Below are 17400 nucleotides of genomic sequence, written 5' to 3' on the forward strand. Positions count from 1 at the left end.
CCCCTTTCTGTTTATTTTGTACACAAAACCACTTTGATCATGCATCCAGCCTCAGTTTTGTATCATAGACTAATGATATTCAACTGCACTGTTCCCCCTAGCCGTGTCTCACTCTGGTATTATCACTACTGAAGCCTCTATTGATGATGTCAAAGACTGGAGGGTACAAAACTAACTTAAACTTAACGACGATAAAACGAAAGCCCTCTTATCCCGGCGAAGAAGTCACTGCTCATCGCTCATCAGTCCAAGTAAATGTAGGTGGACGAAACCAACATCACCTTTATGTCATGGGTCAGAAATTTGGGATTCATTGTCACTAAAGACATGACTATTGATAAACAAGTCACAGCTGTCCGTCTTCTTATTATGATAGACTAGTCACAACTGTCAGTCTGCCTATTATGATACACAAGTTCAGCTGTCTATTATGAACTACACAAGATCAGCGCCATCCGTCACATTCTGTCTACACGTGCTACTGACACTCTTGTCTCTGCGTTTGCTTTATACAGGCTTGATTACTACAACGACTATTTCTCTGATGTATTTTTATTTTGAATATGCATTAACTGGGGATGTTTGTAGCTACAGCTTCCGAACATGCTTGAACTGGTGATCTGTTTGTAGTTTCTGCTTTTCCTCAAACGTATCTTAGCATACTGAGGTGGTTTTCCCCATCAACATTTTATGCAGCTTTAAGATTAGAAAAACAAACATTTAATCTACGACTGTCAAACATAAATAACAGAACACACGTGTCTTTCTCAAAAGTCTTTCTTTTTTTCATGCTGGACCATGCCTGTTTCAAATGCAGGGTACTCGTAATCCACAGTACAAAGACTTCAGGATAAGCACTGTTGGGCTTGTAAAGCCAGCAAAAATAACCTGTGGACAGTAAAATAATCTTTACAGTACATCCTAACATATTGGCTTTGACCTGCTCCACATTAAAGCTTTTGCTTAAGACCCTAATGTCACCAAGTGTAGCTGCACTCTGTTCCTTGTGTGGAGAAATGTCACACAATAAGATATCCAGAAGAATTTCATCCGCTAATTGTAGAAACAGTCAGGCTACATAGGCATCTGTGCCATTTGTTGCCATGCTGAAACGTCATGGAACAAGGCAGCCCAGGGAAGATCTGACTAGTCTTATACACTGATGACACAAACACAAGAGCTTGATTAGTGCCAGAAATAGTCTCTCGACTCCAGAGACCACGATGTCAAGCTAGTCCATCCTAGGTAGCTGGAACAAAGCTACTGAATTGACAAGGCTGATGAAAAACAGGCTAAACAACTAAGAAGCAGGACTGAAAGCAGGCAACAGAAGCTCATAAAATACTTGCTTGTAAAGCAAGGGTGAAATTACAATTACCAAGACTATCCACAGAAATCATAAAAATAAATAGGATACTTTAAAACTCAAAATATGATATTAGGAAAATCCATGTTCAGAATCTTACCCCTCTATATGCTGTAAAGTAAAAGCAAAAGTTGTGCACTAACAAGTGCATACATGCAAACAAACAGTAAACAAAAAAAAAATAATAAATAACTAGAACAAGTCATATACTTTGTTTTGAAAAAAATAAAACAAAAACAGATACATGAAGACAGCTTTACTTCTCAGGAAAGACCTATGGCAGTGTTGCGTGGAGTTCCACTGTAACAAAAGAGAAAAATGGCGACACTGTCTGATGAAGGGCACAAGGGGTTTTCACAATGTGTGCGATCTGATAGCAATCAGGTCAGATGCGGGACAGCTGGTGAAGCAGATTGGATGGCAAGATGGCCTCCAGTTTTTCCAGAATATAGCTGAGTGGGAGATACAGCCAGCCTAACATCTGCAACAACCATCAACAACAAACTGTTGAAAAAGTATCAAGGAACTAGCATCATTAAACCTCTGTCAGCAAAAGATCAAAAGCTGCTACCCAGTTTTACACCCGATCTTCTTTGTAGTATACAATGGTGTTAATAATGTTAGAATTATCTTTGAATTATCTTTATTACCAGTGGTGATCTTGTCTTCATGTTCCAGAGTTTAACATGATTCTACTCTTAATGTCAGTCAAGGCAGCTGGTAGGTAAAGATACATATCAACAAGAAAGCGATCACACTTTTCCAAATACACTTCTTAAGCAAATTGCACATCTATGTCATGGAGTGTTGGTATGGGGAGCACATCAAACACTTAATACTTGCTTCACAACAGTGTCAAAAATCAAAGTTACTTCAGCTTTCATAAATACTTATGCAAGAATGTATATTGTCATTAGTGCAGATTCTAATTATAATAATCTTACAGACAATAAACTACTGCTATAAACGCCAGATTGTATTATGCCACTCACAGTTCGGACCACAATGCCCATGGGTTCAGGATACTGATGTGTGAGCAGGGCCAGCAGTGCGGTGAAGGAGCACAGGCCAGCAGTGAAGAGGATGAAGAAGGGAAGCTCTTTCTTGGGGTACACAGAGACCTCGTGAAAGGCTGGCACAAAGGAGCAAGAAAAGCATGAGACAAGGAACAGACATTGAGGTGAGAGATTTAACTGTGTTCCACTGCTGCTTCTCCGACAAGCAGACAATACTTCTTACTTCTTAGCACAGTAGACAATACTTCAGTGAACATTCTTCTTAACACAGTAGACAAGGGCACTAACCCTAACAATAGCTTGTCAAACACATAAGAAAACAGGATATATGCTACTGTTATTATTACTACTACCTAAACCTAAAAACAATGCCTTATGTACTTACAAGGAAGCAGTTCTCTGTCAGCATTCTCTGTGCATGTAGGGTATGGGTAGAAAAGGTGTCCTTTCTCCAGTGGATATGGAATCATTCGAAAGGCTACAACAAATTATTCAATGATAAGCCATGAACCATACTACAGACATTTAATCACAGCAGTCACCTCACACATCTAACTTGCATGCAAGTGCTCTTTCTTTAGTCCTTCACATACAGCCTACCATGCATCAGGATTATTAACTTTGCAACTATCTTCAACTGCAAGAGCACTAAAAAGCCTCTAAAAAGTCACTTCCTTCCAAGATCAGGTAAAATAACAAGAAACTATTCCCTCTTCTTCTGTTCACAGGTACGAAAGGTGATTTTCCAAGTGTAAGTGTTAATTAGAGAGCTCCCTGCTGAGGGAAAGCCTAACCAGATTACTCACTTCCCTCCCAGGTACAGTGCAAGAGGTTGAGAGCACCTTCCACTCGCTTCCAGTGTTGTAAGTGAAAAAATGCATATGAAATTGCTTCACTGTCACCACGCTTCAAGATATGTTCTGGTGATAAGATCAGGCTCTTTGTTTCTAGTAGATACTGCAATCATCATCATCATAAGAGAAAAGAAGTCAGCGAAGGACAAGAAAAAAAAAAAATAGAGGGACAGCTGCACTCCTCCAGCTGGTTCAGCAAAGGGACATCACTCTCTAAATTTCTTTTTGTAAATCCCACACCCAGACATCCCACAGAATATAAGTAAATTAGCAATCCAACCCTGAAAAATGAAATAGACAGAACTATGAAATGACTATAGCCTCAATTAGTCCGTTTGAGCATTGATCTATATGTCATAAACTTAAAAGGAACGTCACTTCTGGGACTATTGCTGATAAGTATACCTTAGGGACATGTGGATTGAACTCAACAGCCCTGTGAATGGCTTCTACTGCAGTCATTTCTGCTGTACTAAGCCCTCGTTTAGAGGCTATATCTGGAGAAAATCTGAAAAAAAAAGACGCTTATGAACCATTTATCTTTTAAAAATACTTACAGTCTTATGTTAATATGTTTTAGCTGTTAACCTGTAACAAGGTTCAATTTCTGAGACCACAAGTATATGTAATACAGTAAAACCTCCTCATTGAGACCTTCCATATCATGATCCCCTCTTAGACACGACCCAAAAATGTTTTCATGGACGAATTTCGCTATATAAATGCCATCTCTGTTACAATGCAATTTATGACCAACAGTTTGTGCTCCATAACTTTTTTTTCCAGAAGTCATGTGTTGAAAATGTATGCACATTTTAAAATAGATTACTTCTGGCTGACTGTTTGCTGCATATTACGACTACAGAAATAATGTAAAATAGCTTAAGTACGTTTTGAAAAGACTGCTTGTTCACTGGGTCACTGGTTATATGACCCCAAATCGTATTACTCCAGCCATATCAACCACTTGCCTTTAGTTGAAACAACCCTATCAGGACCATATTGCCCCTGATTTTAAGAGCCTTATTTTGAATGTTACAATAAATTAGTGTAAATAAATAGGCGTTTGAAGTCATGGTTCTTAGTATGAAAATAGATTGGTCGATTTCCCTAGTACGACTCCTCACTACATATGACCTGATTCTGATGAATTTTGGCAAGTCTAAATAGGGAGGTTTTAGTGTACTACCACTCTCAAAGTTGGGTATATCACACTCTGAGAGTGAGGACAAAATATCAAAATTGGTTTCTTGATGTTTCTTTTATGGAAATGTTGGCATGTTCTGCAGAGAATGATTTACAGGAACAAATATTTGTGCAACTTCAATTCAAACTTAATACAAACTACTTCAAAACAAAGTGGTCAGCTACATTAAGGGAGACCAGCAGCTAAAAGCCAATGCCACTCACTTGTCTGCCACTGCTCTGGCTTTGAGAAGTGCAGCTGTATAGCAGATAGTGGCTGACTTTGGCAAGCTGATATCTAAGCACAGAAACAAATACCACCATTTATTACAGCTTTTCCTACTCAGCCTTCTGTCTATACTCAAGCATGCATATTCTGTAAGGAAATGGAGTTCTAGCTGCATTAGAGGAATGCATAAAACTAATTATCTTTCAGCCTCTTCATGGTGTACATTTATAATCAACCACATCTGAGACAATCTCTTGCATTTAACGATTGTTTTTATTATATTTCATCTGGTATATCTCTCTCCTTCCCACCCTAGTTCACACACAACTTTTCCCTGTGCGAAACATATTACCTACCATTCATCATTAACAAAAACAATACCTTAAATATTTCAGAAACAATGTACTATCTATGATACCGCTAATTCTTTTTACGACTGAGTAGTCATGTAAAGTAGTGAGACATACACATTCTCTTATACTTACCATCAAACCTAGCCAAGACAGCCTGTACATCAGCATAAGCCTGCAACTCCAGCAAAGCCTCTATAAGGTTTTCATGAATACTGAAGTTGATAACAGGAGATTCTTTCAGCAACTGTAAGAAAAAAGACAATATTTCTCACCTATTATGAACTATATAGCAACAGGATGGTAATAATATACAATAATAAATCATAATTTCAGTTTTAAGAGACAATTTGAAGGAAGAGAGAGTGACTTTCAAGTAATTATGGAGTGACGGTTCATTCAAGATAAGAAGACCTGAGATAGCAAAAAAATGTGGACCAAATGTAAAAAGTCTGTTCCAAGGAATGCTAAGTATAAGTGGTGTGATCAGTTTTATTCTTACAGAAAAATGAGATGAGCAGTGTTATTTTCAAAAGCGGGCTCAATGTGTTTTACATAGATACATGAACATACACAAAGATGCACACTGAAAGGTAAGCATCAAATGCATCTAACAAAGTCACTATCATACACACCACCACCACCCACCCCACCCACACAAATGCAGAGTGGAAAAAAGCAGGAAAAAATCATCCAGGGACAGTTAAGACCTGATGAACCCACAACATCCAATTCTGTCATAATGACAGGCACTTTAACCAACTGCTAAATGTAGGACAGTAACATCACAATCAAGAAACAACTGACACACAGGTCTGTAACAAACAAACATTAAAATCACCAAGAAAGCCATTTTATCAAACAGCTCCTTCAGACAAGATAGAGAAAAGTGAACGAAGGTGCATTTTAAGTCACGAGAGCAGGTAAATGTAAGAGGGAGAGATTAGCATGAGCCACACTTACATCTCTCATCATCTTGACTGCTTCCCTTGTGCGTCCTAATTTACGTGCACACATGGCGAGCCGTCGTTTGATGTAAACCAGCATGTTTAGGTCTCGCCCTGCATGCCAAACACAAATGTTGGTCAGTAGCATATAACCTGTGGAATATGACTGCCTACTGGAAGGTTTGTTCACAGTCTTGACATATCAGTGGGAAGTATCCCTATAGGCACCAAAAATGTCACTTATTTTCTGACAGATTTCTCTTGATTTCTTTGGAAACATTAAGTTTTTAAGTTTTGGGGAATAAATATTTTAACGTTTCCCCACAAGACGCAAAAGCATACATTTATAATTTCAATTTTTTTTTTAAAGATATCAAGCAAAATGTTGACTTTAAAGTTAAATGACTTACGATGAAGAGCTTCCTGTGTAGAGTTTTGGTGTTGTGTAGCTTGTGACCTGCGATAGCTGGCATCAGCTGATTTATGTGCCAGTTTTAACATTTTCTCTGCCTGACATAAACAAGAAATAATCTAAAGCCACTCAGTTCATTGGGCAGTCAATAATACTGCACTATTCAGACAATAACCAAAAACCTTTAAAAAATGTTCAGTGTGGGAAACATTAAAAATAATGCATATCTTGCTGATGTAATTTGATAACATCAATAATCAAGTAGTCCTCTTTGGGCTGTCTGGTATGTGAGGCAACAACAAGGGACCTCCATTCTGTTGTTCCAGGGCTGCTTCAAGTGCTTTTGCTCTTCAGGTCCTTCTCGATGGTTTGCATCCATGTGTCTTTGGGCCTCCCAGTCCATCGCAGGGCTGTTCTAGCGATGGAGTCTGGAGGCATGCTGCACGTGTCCTAGCCATAGCCAGCACCACAGATGGATTGCTTGTGTCAAAGTGTACATCCCTGCTCTGTCTCACAGCTCTTTGTTCAAGATGGTGTTGGGCCAGAAGATCTTTTGTATGCGCATAATTTGATAATCTAGTATTCAATAAATGGTGAGAAGCCAAGACTTTTTGGCATGGAGCAGTGAGGGTTTTTGTCGTTTCATTCCCACCAAGGTTGAGCAACTCAGGCCTTCCTTGCAGAGAAAATGTTCACCACAAAGGCTAGTATATATGGTGCCATTATAGACTGTACCTTTCTTCTCTAAATCATCTTTTTTTTTGTTTGCTGGAAAGCAATGTGAATATACATTTTTTCTGTCTATGCACATAGCACACACATAAATGATGAAATCTTTATATGCTCATGCTTCCACTATCATTACTGTTCATGTTGTGTGATCACCAGCAGGTAGCAGACTACAAGTGATGTGTCACATGACTGGTGTGAGCAAATCATGTTAAAGCTGCTTACTTTTCTGCTTTCCCTCCTGACAAAAGATTAACAGCTGTATTCACTCAGACTGAAAACCTGTTCAGGCATGATCCCTAGCCTGGTAATAAATAAATTATACAACCACATTTTAAGTCAATAATAAAAATTTACTATGAATTACAACCAGTTATTAGTAAATGTAGCAATGAACAATTTTCAATCACAACAATAAGGTAAAAAAAAATTAACTCTTTACCTACTTCGACAATAGTAGTTGCTTCTTCTTCTGCTAAAAGAATCATTGCTGGTGTGCAACTGGTATAAACAGGAAGAAAATTTAGTGAGTAGAGCACAACATATATGGGTGAAAACTTTAGTGAGTAGAAAGCACAGTATCAAATTATTACAAATTTGAAAATGATTACAAAGCATGGATATTTATTTACTCCTAGATTAACAAAATGTCAAAACAGATGTGATAGTAAAGAAGGAAAAAATGCAATATTTTTTGGTTTTAGTGAAAAATTTTCTTTAGAAGTGCTTTTGGTACAAGTCCTTCTTCACTTACTCTGGGTTTTGTTATGTTTTACAAGCCCTCCTTTACTTACTCTGGGTTTTTTTCAAGGGCTTCATGTGCTGCTTTGATACGCGCTTGGGGGTTTCTCTCTCTCCATGCCATTTGCATTACTACAAAAAAATATGACATCAGCATTAACAGCTTCAAAACAATAAACAAGAGTTTTAAACTCTTTAAACTGTGAAAAGTTATTTAAATATTTCAATAATTCTAAACAAAACGTTGATAGTCTACTAAAAAACTCAACTTCTGTAGCAATGCATAATGCTGAAAGGCCAGCGTTGATAGTGCTGCCTAGTAGACAAAGCATGCACTGTACAATGTACATTATTTAGCCAGATTCATGCATTTTAAAGTAGACACCAATACTCAGCAGCTAGGTGTGTTAAAAGAAATACAGAACTGTGAAATGATATTACATTTAATTACAACAAACAAACCCCACCTCTCTTTCTCTCTCTCTCTCTCACACACATACACACGTGTACGTGCACACATACAAGCACAAATATGCAAACATACATACACACTCTCTCTCACTTGTAATTCATTGGTGACATAACATTAACATTACATTCACATGTTTGTACATAGCAATGTCAGACATCACATGCAACTACTCAGATGAGAATTATCTGAAATAATATGATAAAGAATTTGCCTAATATAGCATTCTCTAATAAGGGAATCTGTATAGATATGCAAAACATGTGTCTACACAGCATCATAAATAGTCACATCTTGTCAGTTACACAAAAATGAAAAACATATCTTGCCACCAATTAAAAATACATACTTTCATATTCTGGTTTGCCAGCATCGGCTTCACATGTAAAATATGTCTGATGATCCTGTGCAGAAAGGTTCATGTCATAGTATGTCAGAGGCTCCTTGCCTGTGGCCCAGCTGAAACGTTGGTATTCCGCACCACGAAACAGATTAAGAGGGTTCCGCCACACCTTGCAATCTGCCATGTTTCAAGCAATGTTTAAATATCTATATATTATATTTGTATGTGTGCATACCCTTTATTAACTGTTTCCTGTAAAGCATTTCTTCCAGGCTATTTTATATGCTATCCAAATAAATTAACATTTTATCAACTAACGAATATGAAAAAAATGTAAACTTACTAAATTAAGCAAAATTATTCAAATTATATTCTTTAACATGATGTAAAAAATTGTGACTGTAGTTTCAAAATGTGATATATATATAATTGTTATGTGACATGTTTCTGGTTTATATAGGTACAATGCCGGCCAACAGCCGAATTTGCAACAATTTTGAAATATTTTCTACTCTAAAAATGTCTACTGTTCTAGAGAAGGAAAAGATGCATTCAAAAGCTAAATACTCTGTGTAGTTACAATCCTTGAAATTCATTTCTTACATTATCTTGCTATGAAGGACGTGTGGGGTGAAGGACATAATTTGTGTGGTAAAGGACACACCAAGTGTGATGAAGGACGTGTGTATGTGTGTGGTAGCACGAATAAAGATCTTCAACGCCAATATCCTCCTCCATTTCTTTTCCTAAACTATTAAAAATGGTGTTCTCCGTCTAAGAGTCAGCAGGTTATGCAACTTTCACTGAGGTTGAAATATAATGTGTATATAATTCATACTTGCTATAGCTTGCATGAAATCAATAAAATATAGTTACCAAAGCAATTATAAATACAGATTATCAAAATCAAATGACGATAATGTTTCTGGAAGAATAAGCTGCGAAACAAATAATGATTCCAATTCTAGCTTTACTACTTTCACTTGTGACTTAGGAGACTATCACAGTATGACTTTCATATTTCAGATGACCATGGTTGTGACTTGAGTGATAGCTCTTTAATAGTACATTCACAAGTTTCCTGACAGACTAAAAAAATTCTACCTGTAAATATGCATAGTTTCTTAATAACTTACAAATACAGTAAAAATATGTACTTTTATCCTTTTAAATACTCAGAAAAAAATTTCCCCAGAAAACTGGTTCACGAACAGAAATAAGACATCTTCAACTTATACTTGAATTAAGAAATAAGACATTTTTAAGTTTATCTGACTTAACCAAAGGACAATTATTACCTGGAATGGAAGATTGTTGACTAGAAGCATTGCGAGTGGCATCTGAAGTTGCGGTGTTTGACACTGATGTGGATGGCGTTGCGTTTCCACTGTTTATATCAGCGCTACTACCATCACCACCCCCCAGCAATGGAGATATATGATTCAGCGACACTTGCTCAATGAAAGATGTTCCATACTTTTTAAAATACCACCATTCAAATATCTGGAAATTATATATTAACAATATTTTATGCACTTAAGAGACATGTGAACACTTGATAAAGTTATTTATGTGTCTGCTTAAAAAGTTAATACAATATCCATCAATAGTGGACTTTAATAAGGAACACAATCAGATTAAGATGTGTGGATGGAGGAATAGGTGTGTTCTGGAGAGGAGGAGGGGGGATGTGGGTGCATGCTCAATATTATTTTCCAATAATAAATGCTATAAACTGTTGTAATAGTGTAACCATCACGACCTATTCTAGTTATACAATATTATTCAGACTTTTGGCACACCTCTCAGCAACTAAGCTTGCAAACGATCTTTGGGAGTTTCTTGCCATTATTTGATGATTACTTTGTAAAGTTTTGAGTGATTATGGAAGTGACACCTGCTACTAAAAGCTTATAGCAAATACAACTTTATTCGCCTGCTACAATAATTAAAGAACGACAAATTTTATGAACCCCAATGAGTACATGATAATATGTGATGTTGCTGCCTGAAGAACAAATGTCTGACTAAAAACAAAATTACAAACTTTTCTTCCTCAAGATGAAACCATGTAACCGTCAGTAATTTTGTCACTTATTCTTAAAGCTTACTTCTTGCTTACTCTGTGAAGCCCATTTCTGACACGAGAATTCCCATGTGAAAAGTAACAGTGCCATCCTAAAAGCAATTACTGGGCCAAACTCACAAAACAAAAACTAACTTAAAAGGCTCAAACTAAAGGAAACAACACACAGCTGTCAAAACAACAAATGAAGCAAAATGTACCAGAATGAGTCCTGAGATCAGAGAGGATGTTCCAGTTAAAGCCACGTAGAACTTGGGCGTGAGAGTATTCAGGAACATGGTAGCTGTAAACACAAGTAGAGAGAAATTAAAATCAACTGGACTGCAGAACCCCTTTTAGTTCACGGAAACACCAAATCATTATATTATATCACCAGGCACATTGTGTGTGTATTCATGCTTTCTATGCAAAAGAACTCAGACTCTTTTGACAAAACTCATACCTCTTTCAACGGGATAGATGACTTAAGAATACCTTAACTCTTCCTATACAATTTGCACTCACAGGTGTGAAAGTCTACACATCTAAAGCTCAACTGCATTCACTTGTCTGTGTTGAACGAGTTAAAACACAAGCAAATAATAATGAAAGTGGAATTAACTCTTTGAAGTTTACTCAAATATAAATAGCCTCATCTACTTGGTGGCTGACCAAAATATCTTAAACTGTAAATACTTCAAGGCTAGCTTGAGTCAAACATGAAAAGAAGCTGGCAGGTTAGCACATTATTTGTTCTGAGATTTGTAGGGAAATTTTTGTATTTTTTGAAATAGAAAGACGCATGTGAATTGACCTAAATTCATAATTCTAACATCACCACAAGCCACAACTGGAGAACTTTGAGAAAGTGTTGAGGAAGTATTTCCAATCAGCAACTTGACATTTGTGATGACGCCATAAATGAGGTCTTGACCTCCTTCCTAACCCAAAGTGATAACCACAATGTTTAAAGATTTGTATCAAATACACAAAAGAAATTCTGCACTCAACTTTGGGGTGATCTGTATCTTAACGGACTAATCCCACTTCTGCAAAATATAATTTTGCAAGAAAAAAGTATTGTACTTCATAAGCCCTAGTTGCTATGATTTTTCATACCCTAATCGTTTCTTTTCTTTCAAAAACATCTCTCAGATGTTGATTGAAGAAATCCTTGCATTTACTCAGTTCCTTTTCCCAACATTTCTTAAGAGACTACTTTTCTTTAAGACACAATGCAATTACTTTCATTTAACATTTCCTAACTCTGATACATTATATTTTTTATTATACACTTAATGCATGCAGCTTACTGATCCTTAAAGAACCTATTTTAAATCTTTTCTTTGGAGAATACTTTTTTGCAATACAACTACAATGGCTTTTTGTATTGTAAGTATATTATACTTAAGACTGGGAATTAACTGCATAGTTCTGACCTCTACTACAATAAAATGTATTAACCAAATGTTTGCCTAGAGACAATCTCCACAAACTGAGCTCAGTGTATTAATGCTTATTGCCAAAAATATGTTTGACATAAAACATGTAAAGTAAATTAAATATATTCCACCTAAATAACACTTTTATTTATAATAAAAATATACTATTACACTAAAATATGTGACAAAGTTACTAAAGCCTAGTGATATGCTTATAAATGTGAAATGTGCTACACCATATTGTTTGCACATTTGATGCTTTTGAGCTTTAATATTTCATCCCTGACACAAAATGAATGACATTGTCTAACAGTGTCAAGCATCCTCGCATCTGTTCAATACCTAGTTATTTCTCTAATGAGAACTCCTCTTTCAATCATTCTATGTTATTATCTTAACCAAACCTCAAATAGATTCTCAAGCTTAATTACTAGTCCTAGAAGGCTTTGGATGCTGTAGTGATGCTGAAGTCCTGTAAACTACAACTTGAACTCAATTTCCTAGGAAGCACCATGCTGTTTCAAAGTGGTTTAACAGCTCTGTTATAAAATCAATGCAAAATGTGACTTTATTCTCTACTCTGCACGTGGCTGGTGCTCTTTCATTCACCCACACATGCAGGTTAGCGCTTCGTCCCCCGCCACCCACCCAAACGGACTGGTTGCCGTTGGAACTGCGCACCAGCTGGTTAGCTGGCTTCAGTGAGAGACTGTCGCAAGACGCAAGGGAGGAGTAGCGGTATGGCCAAGAGCGGCATACTTACAGTCGATCATGGTGTAGATGTGTGATTCACTGACACTCTATCAGTGCTTGGCGGAGATAAGCAAGTCTTGTAAACGGCTCCTGACTACAAGATGCTCTGGACACACGTCTCTACACACGGCGCTTCGCTTGAAGAATGCTACACCCGCGAATTCTCCTTGCGAGGTGAAGAAATGAACACTTTAACCAAATGATGTTTTGGTCAGAATCCCATGAACACAAGCCCACGCGCGCGTCGTGCCCGCTCAGTCCTTCCTTGACCCATGTCCGCGTGCGGTGGACATAGCGCGGGAGGGTGCTTGGTGTGACACTGGACGTGCTGATGGTCCAGCGTACCAGACGCCGCACTCCGCCACTCACACACACACACAGGTCACGACCCGACGTCGCCCAGCATCACGGGGGGAGAGGTGGGAAGGAAATCTTCGAACGGTGTAAAAGGACAATGACGCAAGTGACCAGCAATTGGCTGGCAACGCGGCTCCAGCTATGGCGATGCCAGCCCACGAAGCACCGGATGGCAGCAAGCCTTCCCACCAACCCTTGAGCGACACTGGCGCTGGTGTCTCCAGCCAGATGCAACCGCAGTCAAAAAATGGACCCTCTTTTACTTCCACAGATCACCAACAAGACTGCAGGCGATGTCGCCTCGGCCAGCCCCCCACTGTGACGGCCGGCCTGCCTGGTCTTCCTTTTGCTTGCGCCAGCCAACCCCCTCCCCGAGACTGCTGATGCACCGAGGCGGTCTGACGCCGAGGCTGACTCCCAAGCGCGATGCGGTGGTCAGGACAGAAAGCCTCCCTTGGTCAAAGGTTTCTACCAGCAGCCTGCCGGCCAACGTTGGGCAAGTGGAAGGCTCGTGGACAGGTCTACCATCGTTGTGTGATCCTGCTGCTTGTCAACGAAGAAGACAGTGCAGAGAGGTTGGGGGAGATGAGGGTTGGAGGGGTAGCATCCTGCGACCGAGCGAGCGCGCGTGTGTGAGAGAGTGGCTATCTGTCGCGCTCGACACCGTCGTCAAAAAACGAAAGACACTGTCTTCATCACTTGGCCAAAATCGATACTTTGTCCTGCCGAGAGCTCAAAATAGAGACGGGTAGGCCAGCATGGCTGTCTGGCTGGGCTGTAGCGGGTATAGCGCGGCCAGACCTGCAGCACAGCACCGCCACACGGCGCGATGTAACGCACGCTGTGCTACCCCGCACCCGGCAGCGGCCGTATCCTCCACGCGCGTGCATTACATGTGCACAAACACCAGCCTGCAAGCGTTGGTAGGCTCTTGCTCTCTGTGTGTGTGTTTAAAATGTCAGCCAGCATTCATTACAGCGCTTGATACTGTCGGTATTACTGTATTGCCCAATGAGAAGATGGCGAAAGGCTTGGCTGCGCTGCCTGCCATCGATTGCTAAGGTTCTCCATCATATCGCCCGACACGCGCCGCGCAACATGTGCTTCCGCAACTGCACTACATGACGGAAATTTTAAAGCCGTGCGTCTCTTATCCAGCTCATCTTATCTTGGGGTTTACTTCTACATGTATCGCTTTAACAGCTGCGAGCATGACCTCAATGCACCCAGGAAGGGTAATTGTACTTGCAGCACTGATAACAGATCCTGCTTGTCGTTCAGTCATCACAGACACCATCCCCGTGTCCACTCTGAAGTAAGATTTGTGCATGGAAAGATCCCCAGATAATAAAAATTCACCACAAAGATAGCATAGTCACAATATTAGCATCCAAAGCATCATAATCACAGTTTTGATCAAGCTGACATCAGCTGTGTTCCAAATCAACAAAAAATCTGGTTACATCAAAATATGTCTCCTGTATCTACATCTAAGGTTTGCTTTTAGGTTATTATTTTCACTTTCATTTGAAAGCTGGATGTGTGCACATTAACTTGTTGGAGACCTGTGTGGTACAACCAACATCTCTATTATTAATCCCACCAAATAACCCCCTGCAAACACCCTCATCTTCCTCATTTTTTTTTTGTAACTTTCTTAAAAGAGTCATGTGTGATAAACACCCTAGCTTGCTGTCTCAGAACATGAATGCACTAATATACATTTCAATGGATGGCTGACTCTATTTGCTCAGGACCATGACACAATTGATAAAATTGAGAGATAAAGTAGAAGGTCAGCATTTCAGAACATGTATATGTATTAAAATGTGGGTATATGCACCAAAGTGTTTATATACAGGCAAAGGTCTTGTAGCTCTGTAAGTGCTTTATGGTATTTAGAGACTGCATGGGCAGGCATGGTCCAGCCTTTTCTCTAACTTCCCTGATAGATCAGGTATCCATTTGATCACTGGGTTTTCCAGTTACTGACTACAGACAGCTTTTAACCTCCTACTTTCTGATTTGTCCTTCATGAAACAGCTCTATAGACATACCCTTATTATGGCAACTTCTTCATCAATTCATGTTTTACCTATAAAATGATGAAAGCATATTATCTCTAGATTACTTATAATACCTCATGCTGTGTAAATAGTTGCTACACTATACTGGGTAGGAAACAATGACAAGGAAAAAAATGCTGCTACAAGTACTGAAGTAATGAACGAATGGGAGGTGATCTAAGTGATGCTCAAACAAGAGCTGGAGAGTGACAGAGCTTCTGGGAAATAACTGAGGGCACCAGCAGGGTATGCCTACACAGCATTTTATTTGTGTGGATTCAGTGTAGCAATCAGTGCATGGAAAATTCATACTTTAGTAAAATTTCTTGGAATTTTCTGGATTTCGTTCAAAATATTTTCAATCTAAAGTTCATTGACTCTACAGATGCAGAACTGTCATGTATGTAACCCTGAGTGTATATAAAATGAGAAGCCTTTCTTTTAGATTCTACCCACAAATATGAAAGCAAAGACCCATCATGACAAATTAGAGGTACATAGGTTTTTATCATGTAGCATAACTTTAGTATCACAATACCTGAAGGAGAGAAAACAAAAACCAAAATGAAGTATCCCACAAAAGCATTCTTTTGACCAGATCATAAGCAACTATATGGTTGCATAAAAACTCCAAATCACATACAGAAAATTTAGCCTAAAAACATAAATGATCTGGAATCAGAAGTCTGGAAATGCTAGAGAGTTTGGTTTGTAAGCTTTATAGAAACACTATTTGGACTGAAAAGCAGCTCACTGATTGGTGATAGTACATAAGAGTATACAAAGTTATCATGTATATTTAATGCCAAGGCTACTTAAAGAGGCATCTAAAATATAACAAAAACTAATCCCATACAGATGACGCTCATTTTATTTCAAATTGTGTTTTCTGATCTCTTGCTCTCCATTGCATTTGCATTCTTTTTCTTCACAGCTGCTATTCCAGATAACAATAGTTGCAGGCACAAATGTTTCCACATAAACTGAAAGTTACTACCTTAAACCACTGTATGATTTTGTAACTAATAGTATGTATAGTACTAACAGTATAAAGTGTGTGCGTGTATATACATACAGAAGTACATTTGCATCAATCTCTTGACATGACAATTGCTATTCTTACTGCAAAACCAAAATTGTCACAACTACTGTGATTTGTTGGGTGAAATTATAGAGACTCTGGTTAGCTTTCAAATCTTCAAATATTACTGCTAGTTTGATTCTCTATAAACATAGCTGTAGCTCTCAAAAAGGCTGTTTCAAATTCATTACTGTAAAATGAAGTTATTTTTTTACTTAAAAACTATGCACATATGGCCTAATCCATCCGAAACAATTAGTGCAAAGAGGCACTTGAAAACAGAGAATATTATTAGAAAATAGTAAGCTGCATTATTATGCATCATGTTTAAAATACCCAATTATTTTAAAAGTGAATGCAATGCCAATCAATGAGACTCGCTTAAAATTTTAAAAAACAAAAAGTTTTATCTGCCGTACTAGTGGAGTGGACTATCTGGCAACACTGCTAACTAACATAGTGAGTACATCCCTTACTTACCGTATGAAACGTTTTCGCTTAGCTTCAGCGGGCCTCGAAGAATATAGATAACAAATACCACAAGGATAAACCAAACGACCCATAAGTATGTCCAGGACCATGCAATACAAGATTTGAGTCTATCAAAAGTTCTTGACAGGAAACCCGCCATCGCAGTGTATAAAGAAGAGCAGCAAATGCTTGTGTCATAAGCTTGCTTTAAATATTTTAAACGATTTAGTTGCATCCAAGTAATCAATATACTTGTAAAATTGTAAATCTTGTTGTAAGTAATTTTATCTTTCTTAAAATATTTCTTTTCGTACTCTGCCGACCTTCTAATCCCCACCGGAAGTTTTCGAGTTCACGATTTGACGGCAAAGACTCTATAAATAGTTTGTGCAGTAACACTGGCTAAGAACGAAACCTACACTTGTAAGTGTCTTTGTCACACTAAACATACAGATCTTTTTATGGCCTTATTGAAGATTATGTGACAGATACTTAGACCGAAAATAATGTTTATTTCATATCAT

The 17400-nt window shown here is 38.3% G+C and overlaps 1 protein-coding gene across 2 annotated transcripts; it reads right to left on the minus strand.

Annotated features, from left to right (window-relative positions):
• Positions 1-759: 759 nt before the first annotated feature.
• Positions 760-17061, minus strand: LOC112571661 (suppressor of tumorigenicity 7 protein homolog). 2 transcript variants are annotated; one of them, XM_025250828.1, is made up of 15 exons: positions 16886-17061; positions 10928-11010; positions 9940-10144; positions 8648-8818; positions 7883-7961; positions 7535-7589; positions 6358-6457; positions 5964-6061; positions 5136-5247; positions 4647-4719; positions 3642-3744; positions 3189-3339; positions 2768-2860; positions 2359-2498; positions 760-1847 (listed from the first exon to the last, which is right to left on the minus strand). In XM_025250828.1, exons 1-15 carry the CDS (start codon positions 17034-17036, stop codon positions 1752-1754), a joined length of 1710 nt encoding a protein of 569 aa, XP_025106613.1. In that variant the 5' UTR covers positions 17037-17061; the 3' UTR covers positions 760-1751. The 2 variants fall into 2 exon arrangements, with proteins under 2 accessions (XP_025106613.1, XP_025106614.1); XM_025250829.1 differs by lacking the exon at positions 16886-17061 and adding an exon at positions 12912-14165.
• Between the last annotated feature and the right edge of the window lie 339 nt (positions 17062-17400).

The sequence above is a fragment of the Pomacea canaliculata genome, linkage group LG9 (genome assembly GCF_003073045.1).
Source record: "Pomacea canaliculata isolate SZHN2017 linkage group LG9, ASM307304v1, whole genome shotgun sequence".
NCBI classification, from domain to species: Eukaryota; Metazoa; Mollusca; class Gastropoda; order Architaenioglossa; family Ampullariidae; genus Pomacea; species Pomacea canaliculata.

What these genes read in the sequence shown, in the direction of transcription:
- LOC112571661 (XM_025250828.1), bottom strand. Translation starts at nt 17,036, where the DNA reads ATGGCGGGTTTCCTGTCAAGAACTTTTGATAGACTCAAATCTTGTATT. An exon ending in TACACAGGAAGCTCTTCATC is followed by an intron (nt 6,062 to 6,357) that starts GTAAGTCATTTA and finishes TTTGGCATGCAG; the next exon opens with GGCGAGACCTAAACATGCTG. An exon ending in TGTCTTGGCTAGGTTTGATG is followed by an intron (nt 4,720 to 5,135) that starts GTAAGTATAAGA and finishes TTCTGTGCTTAG; the next exon opens with ATATCAGCTTGCCAAAGTCA.